General features: G+C 31.3%; 1 protein-coding gene across 24 annotated transcripts in view; it reads right to left on the bottom strand.

Moving 5' to 3' along the window:
* BAZ2B (bromodomain adjacent to zinc finger domain 2B) overlaps nt 1-16,748 on the bottom strand; it is a 290,518-nt gene that overhangs the window by 75,459 nt on the left and 198,311 nt on the right. For 17 of the 24 annotated variants that reach the window (XM_074363742.1, XM_074363741.1, XM_074363744.1 and 14 more), the window contains 5 exons: nt 13,747-14,353; nt 11,809-12,102; nt 10,583-10,643; nt 9,683-9,791; nt 9,309-9,410 (listed from right to left, as the gene is read on the bottom strand). In XM_074363742.1, coding sequence (XP_074219843.1) covers nt 9,309-9,410; nt 9,683-9,791; nt 10,583-10,643; nt 11,809-12,102; nt 13,747-14,353 — 1,173 coding nt within the window. The remainder of the gene's footprint in view (nt 1-9,308; nt 9,411-9,682; nt 9,792-10,582; nt 10,644-11,808; nt 12,103-13,746; nt 14,354-16,748) is intronic. The other 7 variants (XM_074363760.1, XM_074363754.1, XM_074363759.1 and 4 more) reach the window with 3 other exon arrangements.

Genomic DNA, 16,748 nt, shown 5'->3' on the forward strand with positions numbered 1-16,748 from the left:
TTGCCAATCATCAGAAAGAGAGACAACCAGACAGAAATTATATTAGCCTCCTGATTGAGATTCACTTCATCACCTATAAATTAGTCTTGTCCCCTCTATCCAAAGAAAATCAAACCTAGATCAGATTTAATTACTATAACTTCACAGGAAAAATAGAGTGAGAAGTAAACGTTAAACTACACAGTGAAATCCAGTCTAGGAAATTCTACAAATTTCTTCAACACTTTCTTCAACAAATTTCAAGAAGTAAAAAACAAAACAAACAAACAAAAATACTGTGGGGAGATTAAAGGAGCCTTACAAGATGTATCAAATAATCCCAATGTGGAGACCTTATCTAAATCCTGATTCCAATAGACAAACTGTTCATAAAATTATGACAATTAGGGGACATGTGAAAATCTGAACAATGATTGTTATTTCAAAGTGTGATAATGTAGACAACAAGAGTCCTCATCTTTTAGGGATACAAATGGGAACATTTATAGATGATATAAGATGTATACTATTTGCTTCAACAAATTATGGAAGAGGAGAAGTAGATGGGGGTATATGTAAAATAATACTGACCATATGATGATTTCTAAAGCTGATGATGGGTATATGGTCTACTTCTGTGTGTATTTGAGGTTTCCCATTATAAATCTCCTGATGGAAACACATTCACCAGTGTAATAGAATATTATAGGAATAATCTTGTTCAGTGTATAGATACAATCAAAGTCTGGCTTTCATTATCCTCCATATGTTAATCAAAACAAATACATTATTGTATGTGATGAGCTGTTTTTCTCTCAAAAAATACATTATTATATTATGTTACATATAGTCCAAATCAATCTGTTCAGATACAGGAAAGGCATCTTTTAAAAATAATCCTTCTAAAATAATTGTTTGGTTATTTCTTATTTCCTTTTTAAAGAGCTAATTCCTTTAGTGTGAAGGTTAAGAAAATGTTTTAAATGTGCTTTTTCCCTTAAAAGAATCTCAAAATAGAATTGAACCACTGTGAGCAATTCTGCAACCAAAAAGAATCCGAAGTTCTTAAGTTTTATTTTATGCTATGACACCTAGCCTGGGGCAAGAGGTCTATGAATATCTCATTCAATCGATACTAAAAATACAAATACTACTCCTGCTACCAAAATGAATGATAGTTACATCCACATTCCAAGCACTGTGCTTAGTTCCAGGCACTTCAGATACGTTACATACTTTAATCTTCACAACAATACTATCTAATATGGTGGATCTTATTGCACCTACTTTACAACTGAGGGAATTCAGGCCCAGCTGAATACTTTCCTAAGGTACAGAGGCAAAAAGGAACAGAACTATGATTCTGTCTTACTCTGTGCTCTTAACCACTACACGTACTTAATTGATGTTACAAAGGTGTTTTTATACTAGATAAATCATTGATCACAATATTCAGCCATGAAAGCACAGCCAAGATTATGTCAAGGAAGGATTGTGTCAGGAAAAAATTAATGCATATAATCCATATCTCTATGTTTAAAATAGTATCTATACAATTCTTTTCAGTAATTCCTATGTCAAAAATAATTTTACAAATTAATTCTGAGGAAAAAAATCATTTTTGGCTGAGATTTCAATGAAGTCAACAGAAACAATAGTTGTACTAACGGCATTTTCATGCCATAAGCCACTAAGAAGGAAGCCATCAAAACATTTTTATGTTCACTAGTCTGGGAAGCTTTCGATTAGCTTAGGTTCTCATTTTTCTATTATGCTTTTAGGCACCAAGGCAGCATGCGTCACATAAATTGAAAATATAAAAGTGACATTTGTGACACTTGGAGTAGAAGAGAAAGACTAATAAAGGAGTCTGTAAAGGAATCTGCATTCAGTTTTTAAAGTATCTTATTAATAATAAAATCAACTTTTAGCCAAGATTTAAGGGTTCGATCAATTTATCTTTTTTTAATCCAGTTACAATTTTACATAGTTACATTTTATTCAGCTAGGAAAATATACCTGTGTCAAAAAAAGGAACAGAATATGTTGGTGCCCCAAACTTATCAGACAAATATACTGACATTATCATTTACATTTTTGCCCTTGGCATTTACAAAATAAATACTGCCTAAGGGAGCTGCATAATATTGGTCTACAAATAATATCTTTACACTTGGATTTTAGAAAATGAGAAAAGGATTGTTAGGAATCTGAAGCTTATAGTACAGCCTTAATTCACTGGTTAGCCAAAGTAATTGTGGGTAAGGAAAAATAAAAGTAATTTTCTTAATAAATTTTTCCTCAGAAAAAGCAAATACAATTCATATCACTTAATTCCTATGCTATAAATTTTTATGAATCAGAAATTATATATCAAAAGAGTCAATTTATTAAGTTTATTCTTACTTTCTATGACTAAGATAGTAAATGGTTCCTGAAAATAATCTTTCTTGATTGATTTAAGAGATATCAGTAAAAAGAAAATAGATTATCAGCACGATGGATGGTAACAGATAAGGCCACTTATACCACTATGATTTCACTATCAAGAGTTACCAATTTAAACCTTTAGCAATAACATACTCACTTCTGTAAATACTACAAAAAGAGAGAAGGGAAAAAAAGGGTTTATATTTTATTTCAGAAGACTAAACAAAATAATTAAGGTTAAGTAAATGAGATAAGTACACTATATAATATACACTGTAATAACTTATAGAAGTACACTGTAAGACTGTAATGTATTATACAAACAGTTGAACATTTGCTGAAGTACCTTATCAGTACAAGGTAAAACATTTTCTAAAGGTAAGCTAGAGAGAGTTCTGCCTTCCAAATGACCAACATTTTAAACTAGGACCTCAGGCTTAGGCTATTCTAATGCAGGTGATTCAAGAACCGCACCATGTCAGTAGTAATGAATTTGAAAGTTTACAGGTTGGGACAGGAAGCTGTCTCAACTGTCCACTTAAAAAATAATGATAGTCTCGAGGCCTGAGAATTAAAAGTAGAAAGGTAGGTAAATACATCAGTCTGTTTTGGAGAGAGGACTGCCTGAATGTGAAGGAGAGAAGTCTGAATGCAGACTGGAAAGGTTAGTAAAATTTGTCTCTCTGAGCAACACAGAAAAGGGAAATGGTAGTGAAGTTCTCTTCCTGGACAAATTTAAGATACAGGATGGAGAAATACTTGAGAAAATTGGAAATAAAGTTATTACTCTTTGGTATATTAAACTTTAAAAACAAAATAGAGTTTTAAAAGAAAATATTATTTCAAATGAATTAGTTTTTAAATGTTTCTGTTTTCAGAAATTCAAAAAGATACACGAAGTTTAATTTAAATATGAGTATTTCAACATTTCTATTATTCTTCATAAGTGATACTTGAACATCTGAACTGTCTAATTAAGGGGGTTTCCTATATTTCACTGATGGCTAATGTCAATTTGTGGCTTACTAGGAATATGTTTAGGTCTTAATGGGATGCGTTATCAAGTCTCATTCTTGCTTCTATTTTATATTCTACCATGTCTTTGTTTTTCTTTTGTTGCTCCCATTTTGTTTGATTTTATGTACTTGGAGGCTAAGTTTATTTTGAGGGGAAAGCAGTATATAAGTAAATGAAGTAAACCAGTCCACCAAAAGCCAATTCACTGAATGATCTATTTACCAATTTTCTAAGATTTTTTGTTTTTTAAATTTTAGTATCACCAAGACTTTGCTGCAGCAATTTCACCATGGATTTGTAGTTCTGGGGCACTGAGTGTCAATTTCCCTGTTAATATTTGAGATGCCTACTACTTCTTGAAAGCTCAATATTATATAAGTGAATGGATGAACTTACTCCTATTTTTCAGGATCAGGACCTATACCTATCCCAGTCTTTATCTGGTAATAAAACAGCTGTGGTGAATGTTTTAAATCTAGATTAAGGTATTTGGTCTGACAATTTTAGGTCTGTCAGTCATCCAGGGAATTGATCATTTACCAAATTGATTATTGGCTAAATAATTTTCAATAAATTTAGCCATGGCTCAAGCAAAGTTAATTTTTTTCCACTATCTTTCTCTTTGTAAGTACACTTTCAGAATCTTTTACTTCCTAATAATTAATTTATAAAAACACTTTTAGAATGTCATACCTAAAAGGGAATTCATCCTAAACAATTCCTATAATATATACACCTCACATTACAGATGAAGAAATGAAGGCCTAGAATAGTAGGATTCAGTTGTTCAAAGTCCTGTTAGGAATCTAAGAAAAACCTGAGGGCACAAGCAAAGCAAGGGTATCAAATATTTTTGACAGAACTTGACATTTTATATTTTAAGAAAAACATTAAAGTTATCATCATGAGAAAAATCAGAATTTTGTTGGATTTCCTTACATGTAATTCAGTTTAGCATTACATCTATTTTTAGCTACTTTATGGTTCCAGAGGTAGGTAGTGAAAGTTTTATATACCATGTGCTTTATAGCACTAGGGATTATTAATCTTAATAATAAAGTTTATTAATACCATATACTGAATAGCACTTAAAAGATGTGAAACAGTAAGAACGGCTATCTAAGCTGTAAGATGGATGTCATCTATTAAAAACAGTTAAGATGTGGTTAGATACAATTGTTTCCACAATATTGACTCTGCTTTCCAGTTATTCAGAGTATGTTACCCTGGAAATTAGTACTGCCAAATATCTCCTTAGCTTTAAACTTGGATTCATAAAGTTGGCTTCCTAGTATAGGCCCTTGCTTAGCCATCAAAAATCCTACCTGGTAGATTAGTGATATAAATTTCCAGAGTTTAAGATTTCTGATACTGATCTTTCATGTTCTCAATGTCCATATGTGCCCACAGCTATGTTGCTTTAGGTGTGACAGTTAACAGCAGAGTTGAATTAGAACCCTCGTTGTTGACTCCCAGTCTTTTGTTCTTTACTTACTTGAAATAATTTCCAGCATTACAATCTGGCCAGAGACTGTGTGTTGCTTGCTTTACTGTGAAGTCTCCCCTTATTCCTTATTTACAAAACCCTGATATTAGCCAGACAGCATTGTGTTTATCTTCCCCAAATAAGCTTTTCTAAACCACTGATTATAACTTCTATTTCTTTTGTACTCTTCAGTTTCTCTATTAGCATTAGTTTTTCCTCAAAGCCAGGCTTTCAACCTCATTTCTGTAGTGCAATGTATTTGCAATTTTCTTTATGGAAAATATCGTTAGGGAAAATTTATTTGGGAAAAAAAATGCCTGGCACATTAAGTATTTGCCACAAATATTAACTGATTAAATGACTAAGACAAAAATTTCTTTTTAGTAAGAATTATACATATTTTTCTTTTCTCATGGCATTATACTATTTAAAAAACTTTAAAAAAATACATCTCAAGTAGAGAAAGCAATATTTTTTTTCCAAGTCACTTTTAACTTGTTCCTGCTTCATATTGTTCCTTTTCTTTGCTTTTCTGGACTGAATACAGTAGACGCTCATTAACCTATGTTAGTGAACTTTCTGGTTGAAAAAAATAAACTTAATTGTTATATTTATGCTTAAATGTTTTGTTCCCTACAATTCACAAAAAATATTTTCCAAAGTAGATTATCATATATTTTGAAAGAATCTTTGTCATTAACAATTTACTATGAAGTCTTCATATATTCCTTAAAAAATGAATGTCTTTTACCTTTTCACCTAAGTATCATATTTAGGTAAGTAAAAATAACTTTATTTTATATTTACCAAAACCTGCCTAACTCAACCTTACTTTCTTTTATTCTGACACTCAAAAATAAAATGAAAACAATGATAAACATTAGTTTCAATTAATTCTTTTTAATGTGATGAAGAAGTCTGTAAAAAATATATTTACCTCATAGCCTTTTCAAAGAGATTTCATTAGCTAAAATAGTTAAAAGAATTTCACTAAGAAGGTAGCCAGCCAGTCTCTCATGTGATTACAAAGAGTATTATGGTTCATTTTCTTCCATGAAGTCTTTCATCCCTAAAATCATGATTTTTATGGAAGCCAGTAGGAAGTGTTTGATATCTCAGGATCAGTAGATACTAACAAGTAGCTGATTTTACAAATCTCTTATCACATTTGTATACCAAAATAAACAAAACTGATAATGAATAGATTAATGTCCCTCCCATTTCTTGTGTCAACCCTATCTTATTTAATTGAAGGCTTCTCTACCTTAATATTTTTGAGGGTAATCATTAGATTGTTTTCCTTTAATGATGAATTTATTTAAACTTCAATAAATATGAGCTCTCAAATCTCTTATCTTACTGTACTACACACAAAATTAGTCAAGATTTTCAACAAATGTTTGCTATTAATAAATATAAGTATAATCACTGTCTTAGGTTCAGAAATATCTTGAATCAAAATGATTAACTTCTATAAAATAACCATGATTCTCTACAGTAAATGTTATCTTCTAACAGAAATTATCATCTCCTAAATTTCATTTGTAAAACATAGAGCTTTGGAATACCATTGGTGAAATTCTTTAAAGACCCTGAACAAAATTAGAACTTATAGAACTAATATTGGGGTTTTTTTTAGTAAGTTTTAAGAGAAAAAAAAAAAGTATGATGGAAAAAATATTTTTCAGTGCAAATGTTTATTAGGAGATGATTAAGAATACTAATGAATCTATAAATACATCATTTCATTTGCTATCAAACACCCAAAATAAATATATGAAGCTTGGGAAACTCTAGCAGTAACATTTAAAATCATTATGTGCAATATCCATGCATTTGGAAAACTGAATGCTTAGCTTTATTGGATTATAAGGGGTAGATGTATTTATTTTTAAATAGGAAATTGTTTTTCACATTAAATATGTAATACAAGCATACTTTAGAAATTATGAAACATGCAAGAACATAGGGAAAAAAGATCCATTGTCTTACCAATCATTACATCCATTATTAAAATTTTGGCATATCTCTTTCTAGTCTTTCAATATGCATAGTTTTGTTTTTCAATATATATACAGCCATCATACTATTTATACAATTTGTATAAAGGCAGACATATTATATCCATATACAAATTACTGTTTGGTAACACTGTTTTTGTCCCAAATTATATTCTATATCTTCTATAAAATTTAGGCAAATAAAAATTATTACATATTAGTTACTCTAACAAAAACATGTAATCTTTGTTCATTTTCATAGAATTATTATATAATTATACATATTTCTAATTAAGTGTATACTTATACATATTGATCATATAATAAATAAAAAGTATATGGTTCTACAAGTATATGCATCTCTAATTAATTAACTAAATTCTTTTGGATTACTTACCTTTAATTGTTCTTCTCTAAAAGTATCCTGAAATGAATCCAACTTACTAATTTTCTTTTTAACTGAGAGAATTGCTCTCAAAGTTGCTAATATTTTCCCTTGGCAGTCTGCTGAAGTGTTGGCAGCTTAACATATTCTGGATTTAGTAATTCATCATATTTCCTTGATTGGAATTGATCTCTCAACAAGACAATATGCTTTAGAAAACACTGATTATGTTTAATAATAAGTGAATGGATGTCAAAGAACATTCTGCTCTGCCTAATGAGGCTTTATAGATTAAGTCTAATTATCAGTGATACAAAACTAAAATATCCTTTATGTATTGGACAGCAATTAGCTTTCTGCTCAGAACAAAAATCTATTGAATTTAAAAACAAAAAGATGTTTTTGGCATATTTAAATAAGACAAGTAAGGACTTGATATTGATAATATGAACAAAAAAGATTAAAAAATGAGAATTTTTAAATAAAATTACCATTGTCTTCTAATATGTTTTGTGACTAAAAAACTTATCTAGTATATATGGGGTGTAAAAATAACATTGTGGTTTACTAAATTTCTACGAATCTGGTGACAAATTTAGTCAGCTAATTTTTTTTTTTTTTTTTTTTTAGTTTCAAAAGGAAAAAGAAAAACAGAAAAATACTAGAATATATTCCCATAAATAAGTTAAACCTCAGATGAATATATTTTGGCATTTTAGAATTACTGGTTAAAATACAAGTGGATGTGGACATAACTTGTTCCATAAAAAGTCACGGACGACAATGGAAAATAGGTTACATGAAGAATGCAAAAGAGCACTGTCAGAAATCTTGAGTTCAATTATGTCTCTGCCTGAAGTTGTGTGACCTTAGAAAACTCCCTTAATCTTTGAGCTCTCCAAATGAACCTCTTGAAGAATTGGGAAGGCCTATTCCACCTCTATAACTATAAAATTAGAGGGTAAAGATAGTATAGAAAAGTCTATCTATTCACAACAGAAAATACTAATACCCAGGGAAATTCTTCCTGTGCATTACCATGAGCCAAAAGGGAGAAAGGTTCAGTCACCAACTTCAGCTGGCTGAGCATTTTAACCTTCTGAAACATTTTCATGCATATGATCTCGTTTTAACCTCACCATAATCCCATGAAGCAGAAGTAAAATTATGATTGTCTCTATTCTGCAGATAAAGAAATTGAAGGAAAAGGGGGCATTATTTTGTTTGAAATCCCAAAATCATTTCATTGATTAACAAGAATCTAGGTCTCCTCGCTCTGTAACTAGGACCTCTTTCAATAGAGCTAATAAGGTTAAAGGGAAAAATAAGCATATGCAGCTTATTCTAAGGAAAAAAGGCAAATCATTCAAGGAAACATATAGGAAATGAGGTTTCAGTGGTGAGTTCTTTGCGATGATTGTGAGGTTGTACATTTAACTCTCAAGTTCAAAGGGAGCTGTGGTGATAGTTTTAGAAATGTATATAATTATTTAAAAATTCAACTTCTGCAAAAAGCAGAAATTTCACTCACCTAATATTATGGAACTCCCCCTGCCCCCATCAAAAAGTTAACAAACCTGTGAAAGCGGATCAAGTAGTGTGGCATATCAAATGGACAAGATCCTTCCAAAAACTAAGGCATACTGATCCTTCCTTGGACTGACTTATAACAATAGGTTTTTCCTATTCAAATTAATTTTTTAAACTGTTTACCTTTCAGGGAACTAATATTTTCTTATATTTCTCATGAACATGCAGATACTTTTATACCTGTATAAACTATAAAATTAATGACAATTAATAAACAGGAAAAAGTTTACTTAAGAAATTTGAAAAAAATATCAAAGCTCCTTGTTACTGAAACAGTAAATTGAGGCCTTGTGAGTGTTTACCACAAAGTTATATGTATAGCTATACGAATTAACTAACAAAAGAGTGTAGTGAAATTTATTCATTTAGGTTATGGTACTACTTTTTGGTTCAAAGACTGTACTTTTTAAAAAGTGGATACCTGCGGTCCATCTCTGGCTTCATAGAAGTCACCCACTCTTATTTTTGCACTGAAGCTGAAATTGTCCCTTGAGATATCCATTATTCCATTTCTGCTGAGATACTGAAAAAATCACATATTTTTCCACTTCAGGTTTTAATAATTACAACCCAGCTTTGATGTATAGCTATCTTCAGGACACTATTGTTCTGCATATTTTATCAAGGGGCTATGGATTTATAAGAGATCAATTTAGGTTAAGTACATTCATTAGTCCCATACAAGAGAATATTTTGTATCAAGGAACTTTATCTGAGAAAGGAGTGTACTTTTTTTTTTTCCATAAGCATGCTTAATAGGCACCAAATGTATGTTATTTGGTGAAAAGTATGTACCTTTATTACTTCAGGGTACTGCCTAAGTTTCTTTCCACAGGGAGCATAATATGCTACTTCTCCTTGAAGGCGCCCTCCAAAGTTTCTTATTCTTGTCTCTCTCTGCCAGCTACACATAACAGAAATGAGGGTTATAACATACTTAATTTTAAGGAAGCTTTTAAAAATATAAAAATTTTAAGAATACATGCTCTTTAGAAAACATAATACAAAGAAAACAAATATAAACAGCCAATCATACAACTTAGATACATTTAATACTAAAATAATTTAGATTCGTAGCTAAGTAAATCAGCTAAAATTAATCAAAAACTCAATTTACAAGTATTAAACTCCATTAAATTTTTGAGAAATCATATTGGCGTTACTTTGAGTATTCAGACATATTCAGTAACGTGTCAATGGGTACTGATTTTTCACACTGGAAAAGCTTTAAATGAGTAAAGTAAATCTGGCTCTCTGCTCTTTGGGGATCGTGTACTTCCAGTGTGAAAATTCTCAGGTCCAATTCAACCATTTTAGCCAAACTCTGCTCAAGTCCCTCAGTTTTGCTCAAAGTGGCTTTCACTATCCTTAAATTTGTCTTTACAAAAACCTCTGACACTCTTAACTGTGTCCCTGCCCTTTGCCAAATGATTTGCTCTTGCTACTTTTTCAGCCATACTCCCACCTGGCTGCACGATCCCATCACAGCTCTGTCATACCTAAACCCAGCTGTCAGTCTTAATTTCTGTTTTCTGCTGTATCAACTTCAGATATATCAGCTTTGCTTTGGTGCTTCTGCTCTGATAAATACTATGCAGTAATATTTACATCTTTTATTAACAGTAGAGAATAAGAAATCAAACATGCATAAATATGTGGGGGGGGGAGCATAAAGAGAAATCTTATTCTGCATACCCATATTCCAAAGGAATACGCAGTTCACGCTCATCTGTTACTCTTCTTCTTTTGGAAGTGCCTTCAAGAAAATTCAACCAGTTAACATAAAAGATTAGTTTATATAGATGACAATTTTTTGATAGTTCTGAAACTTTTCTTAATGACCTGAATTAGTGTATTTCTGCAATTGGCACATTATTTTTAGGTTCTTTTCAACAAAATACATTGTATAAAGTAGAGGAATTTTTTTGCTTTCATCTTGACAGGGTAACTAGTATTTCTAGTGAAAAGACGATGCAAGGAAAAATATATAGCTCTCCTCTCATTTTGTTATTAAAGAAATGGCTAAAGAAGTAGGAGGGAAACAGCAGATAGAAGTTTCAGGAAACTATGTACAGCTGTTTTCTTTGAAAATATGAGTTTTAACATGAAATTTTCATGCTGAAAAATTTCAACAGATGGATCATATATAAAAAAAATAATAAAATTTCTATATCCATATAAATCTATAGTCAAAAACACTTTTAATTAACCTAAAGCACAAAGAATAAGATTATGATTATATGAAAAAATTTTCATAGACAATGATCAAGTTTACCAATACAAATGTATACATCTTAAATTAGTAGGATATTATATTGGTTTGTAGCAAATGAAAGTAAAACTAGAAATTTCCAAGAAAAGAGTAAAATAAGTAAAACAACACAATACTTTCTATACACATCTGTATTTTCTTAGCTATTGAATGAGAACCGAGATTAATTTGGGATTATCAATGTAAAACCTTTTAATGAAGACCTCCAAAAGTTTATAAAAGGTCAAATAGAAAAAAAAAAAAAGATATGGCATGTCAATGGAATAATAATGCTACTAACTGATACAAGTGTCATTGGCTATGTGTTGGTCAGATATGTATCTTATGTAACCAAGTGAGCTCATTTTTAGCAATTATCAAAAAAGTCCAACTGTCAGTCAAATTATAAATTCTAGAAGCATCAACTGAACACAAAAGCAAGAAAATATTCAAACTCCAGAGCTGCTACCAATCAGATCCTTACATTGGAAGCACAGAGAATAAAAATGGTAATGGGTCATATCCTTTGAAAATGCATGCTGACCTTTCTTAGCCAACCTAAAATCTAGCACTTGATTCCAATGAGATCATTCCCAGAACACTGTATAAATACGAATTCTTGTTATGGTTTGACTTCTACTTCACAATAATAAAAATAAAGTGTAGGTACCAGAGTGTGGACTTGAAGTAAGTGTGGAAGAAGGTGTGCCAAGAAAAGCAGGTGACTGGGATTCAGAACATAAGGCAGCAGGAGCAGAGCCTGGGGCTTTGGCTATGTGGAGGTTACGAGGTGTTGAGTGAGCTGTGAGACTGATGGAAGGGCTTTTGACAGAGGAGGTTGTTTTATTCAGTTTCATTGAAGTTTTCTCTCCTTCAGTATCACTATCTGATTCATCTTGGTCTTTATCATCATCATCATCTTCTTCTGATCCTTCTGTATCTGATTCTGAATTACTATCTGATTCTGGGAAGTAAAAGAAGCATTTGTATATTATAACTAGATAATCACCAACAATTTGCAGTTTGTATCTAAATGGAATAGTTCAGGAATCAGCATCTGTGACTGAGAACTCAAATGAGCAAACTTCCTGAAGAGTCAAGGTAAAATCACTATCTTACAAGCTATTTGAGTACAATATATGAGGGTCATAAATCCTCAGAATTCTTTATTAAAAGTTATCTATTTTACTCAAATCACCAAATTTGAATCATAGAACAGTCCTTTTCACATGACACTATTCACACGATGAGTTTCTGTTTAGTGGTTTCAAAACCACTTTTAATTTAATAAAGAAACTAAAGTATAGAGGAAACAGAATTGATTATTTAAATTAATAGATTCCAGTAGTTTAAGAAGTATACCAGGTTCAGCATGAGGAAGAGAACTCTGGAACTACCATTATCCATTCTTCTGGGCTTTGAGGCAAAAGGAAACAATTTTCTGGCAGAGATGCTTGGCTTTAGGGGCTGCAGTTTAGGTGCAAGATCTCATCAAGCTACACAGGCTTCACAAAAGGCTAGGATCACAGAAATAACTATGGGGAGTAATATAATGGTTTAGTAATTTAAGTTTGTTCTAGCACTGTAGTAGTACAAATGCACCCATTCCTATAGACATATAAAGTCTATTCCTGGAATAAACTTGATAATACAGGACTGATACTTGGACTGTATCTTAATGGTTCCCAGAACAACATCTTTTGTGGAATTGTGTTTTGTGTAGCACTAGCTGCCTAGATTGAAGTTCATTATAAAAACTGTCTTTGAAAGTTATTAATATTGATATTAATTATCTATTATGTAAAGTTATATTTATGGGAACCCCCAGAAAAATATTATCAGGAAAAATTGTTCTTACCCTGACCAAGTAGGTTGTTTTTACCTTACAGACAATTTTTTAAATTGTATAACTGATTATATTTTCTTATTCATATTGGCAGATAGAAAATTTACAATTGGATTCGTGGCTGACCAGTAACAAATCCGAAAATTTTTATAATATATATTTCATCTTTGTATTTAAATTTTAAGCTATCTTATATCTTATGTTTTCAATCTTTCATAGAACAAGAAGAAGAGTTAAGAAGAAGAAAAACAAAAAGAAATTTTAAAAAACTAGGAAGTGAATCAAATAAAATCAGGGAGTACTCTATATGTTGTTAAATTAATTCTGTGTTGCTAACAGATATCCATAGAGATTTAGGTTTTTGGTATTTTCTGTGATTACAATTTTACCTTTGTTCAAATTATCTAGTGATACAATTTAACAAGTAGCAGAAGAGATGAAAAACAAAGGACAAATGAGTGGTCATGAATTAAATGAAAATTAAGCAAGGTTGTGAAATTATTTCTTAGTTCATGCATCATTTATATTCACTTTAAAGTTATTATTTGTTTAATGTTAAATGAATGACAAAGCTGAGATTTAACTTAGGATTCCCAATTTCAACTATTCCTATATTTTACCACCCATTATAGAAAGGTTCATAGCTGTGTGAAATGCAGTGAATGACAATGATTTTAAGTTTGTGAATTAATAACCTCTTTAATATGTTTTGGTTCACATAGTATTTGGAGAAATACTATAAACTAAAAAATAGAAAATAACCTGATTGGCTGTCATCAGATTCATCATCTTCATCCTCTTCCTCATCTTCTTCCTCATCATCTTCCTCTTCATCCTCATTTGAATCCTCAGAATCTTTACTACTAGGAATGTCTGAATCTGTTCCTCTAAACTGTTCCACTAAAGATTTCGCAGGATGAGAGTGATGCTGTGTTTTTACCGTGTTTACATTATTGCTAACTGCTTTTTCCTTCCCTTGACTATGCAGTATGGGAGAGGCAGTGGGCATTACCGTTGTCTGATTGCCAGAGGTTCTTCGCCCACTTGTACTCAGATTTACAGGTGAGGGAAAGGGGGTGCTACTTGCAGTAGCAATGTTTTCACTAATCTTACTCTGCATTTTAGTTTTGGTAGTAAGTGCCAGAGGAGCCTCTTGAATGACACTTTGAATAACTCCATTTGGTTGGTGGTTACCTAAAAGTGCATTTGTCAAGAATGGATTAGGGTGGTTGTTTTCTAATGTCTGTTTTGGATGTGCTGGTGAACTAGAGGTTGCTTTTGGATTTGACAAAGCTGCGATAACCTTCTTCAGGCTCTTAGATGACTCCTGCTTCTTTAACTGAGCTGGGAATGTCTGTTTATATTGTTCCTGTTGAAACATAAGTTAAAAAATAAAACAATGTACCATAAGAACAAAGATTATTTCCATTTGCCTTCTGTATCTGACAACAGCTACTCATTTATACAAATTTAAATCATGACATACAAATGCTATAAAAGTAGTTGCAGTGATGACTAGTTGGTTGCTGAACCTTGGCTAGACATAGTATCTTTAAAAACTTAATTAGTTTTTACCCTCAGAATATATATGTTTCCTGACTATCCGCCTCTTATTACTATTGCTCCCATTTTTCTCAATAACCTAAACTTAGAAGCCTAAAAATCCTTTACTTTCTTTTTTCCAAGTTAGCCATATTACTATGTCTTTTGGATTCTTTCATTGAAATATTGCTCAAATTTAAGCCATACTATCATTTCTTCCCACCCAGCTCCCAATATATGCTATAGGCCAATGCCAATTTTCTCTTAACATAAGCCATATTTTATTATATTAGCTCTGTGGTCAAAAATTTTAGTGCCTCTTTCATCATTGCCAGCCTTACAAACCCTAAACACTTAATTCTGATACTCAAATTACTATTCAAGTAGGCACTAACTAACCTTCCTTGTCCAACTGGACTATTTACCATGACCTGTGCATGTCATACTTTCACCACCTCCACATTTTGCTATAATCATTTACTTTGCATGAAATGTCTTCCTCTTATAAATTTTAAGCTGATGAAATCCTGCTTAGTCTTTAAAATCCAACCCAAGCAGCTTTCCATATTTGTCCCAGCCAGAAGTACTCATTGCCTCTATCCTTTGAGCTTCCTTATAGTCCTTTATGTTCTATCCTGTATTACCTACAGTAGTCATAATATGAAGTTGGTGGGAAGGCTGGCTCAACATTTTGTAGGATCTACTTCAGAGGGCCTTCAGCACATTAACATTGGAAAGAGTATAATAAAAGAGTTCAGAAAAATTACACTTTTCTTGGGAAAAATTAATTTATAAACCATTTAGCCATAAAATTTACAACTGTAAATAAGAAACAAAAAATTATTTGGCTATCAGAATCTTCATGAAAAGAATAAAATCATATGCATTTTATTAAACTTGTATAATCAAAATATAAAAAACTGAAATAGAATGATCAAAACATTTTAAGCTAATAGAAATAGAGTTGAATTTCGAAAAGTAGAATTCTATGATGAAAATTGTTGGCTTGAAATTAAAATCAGCAGTACTGTCAGCATTAGACCTGGACTCTTAACACTCGAATCAGCAAAGACTTGTGGAGGGTTATTTCACAAGTATAAATGCAGATGGAATGACTTATGAAATATTTTAAAGTGCCAGTACTAAGAAGCAGTAAGCAATTCCTACATGAACTTTATCTTATTTCCATCTTCACTGTATTTGTTTAGAAAATTAATTTGTAACTGAGGCAATGCCTCACAAAGAGAAAATGTTTAACTGGTATTTATTCAGTGAATAAAATATGTAATATTATAGTAAATAATTATATTCTCCCTAAAAATATTTTTATTTTTAAGAATGTTATAGCAAAATTCTTACATAAAATACTTTAATATACTTAATTTTACTTAATATTTATATAATATATAAATATTACATACTACATAAGTATACAGATAATGTACTCATACTTCATATTAAATATATATACCAATTTAAACTTTCAGTTAGAAAAATTTAGTGTATTTTCATTTCTTATAACAAAGTTCTGTCACATAATTATTTTCTATTCCTTTTTTTACAGGTAGTAAATTTTCCTTACAAATACATAGGATCAAACCAGTCATGAGAATAAGAACTTTCTGAAATTGCTCCTTACTCTGTAACTCTGAAGAATCACGTCTCATATATTGACATCTGAAGGTTTTCAAAAATAACCAAAGATACTGTATTTTATCCCAAGACTAGTATCAATTACTCTTCTACAGCAAATAGGCTATCTTTTTTGATTTTGGGGTGGTACATAAAAAGCAGGAAGGGAGGAAATAGAGACCTGTATAGTAGCAAATGTCTTACTACTTTAAGATACCCACTTGGCTGACAGGACTATGGGAAGAGAGAGGTTCAAAGCTTTGTCCTGACTCCAAGCTCTTGCTCCCCCTGCCCCTGGCTGAGTTTTTATGGACCACACAAAAAACCTCTGAGCAAAGTTGGACAAAAAATTTTCACTCCTGGTCTATATATTCAATTAATGTATATTGATTTGAATTAAACGTCTACCGTGTAAGGCTATAAAAGGATCCAGTGATTAAATAACACTCAAGAAAATCACAGACTAGTATGGAAGGGAGATACACAGTAGGCAGCATGAAACAATTGAGATCATCATGAGAAATGAAGCAAAATTCTATGTTAGACTGTCATATAAAGAAAGAGAGCTGATATAAGAAAAGTATTTATAA

This window comes from Camelus bactrianus, chromosome 5 (assembly GCF_048773025.1).
Source record: "Camelus bactrianus isolate YW-2024 breed Bactrian camel chromosome 5, ASM4877302v1, whole genome shotgun sequence".
Lineage (NCBI taxonomy): Eukaryota > Metazoa > Chordata > Mammalia > Artiodactyla > Camelidae > Camelus > Camelus bactrianus.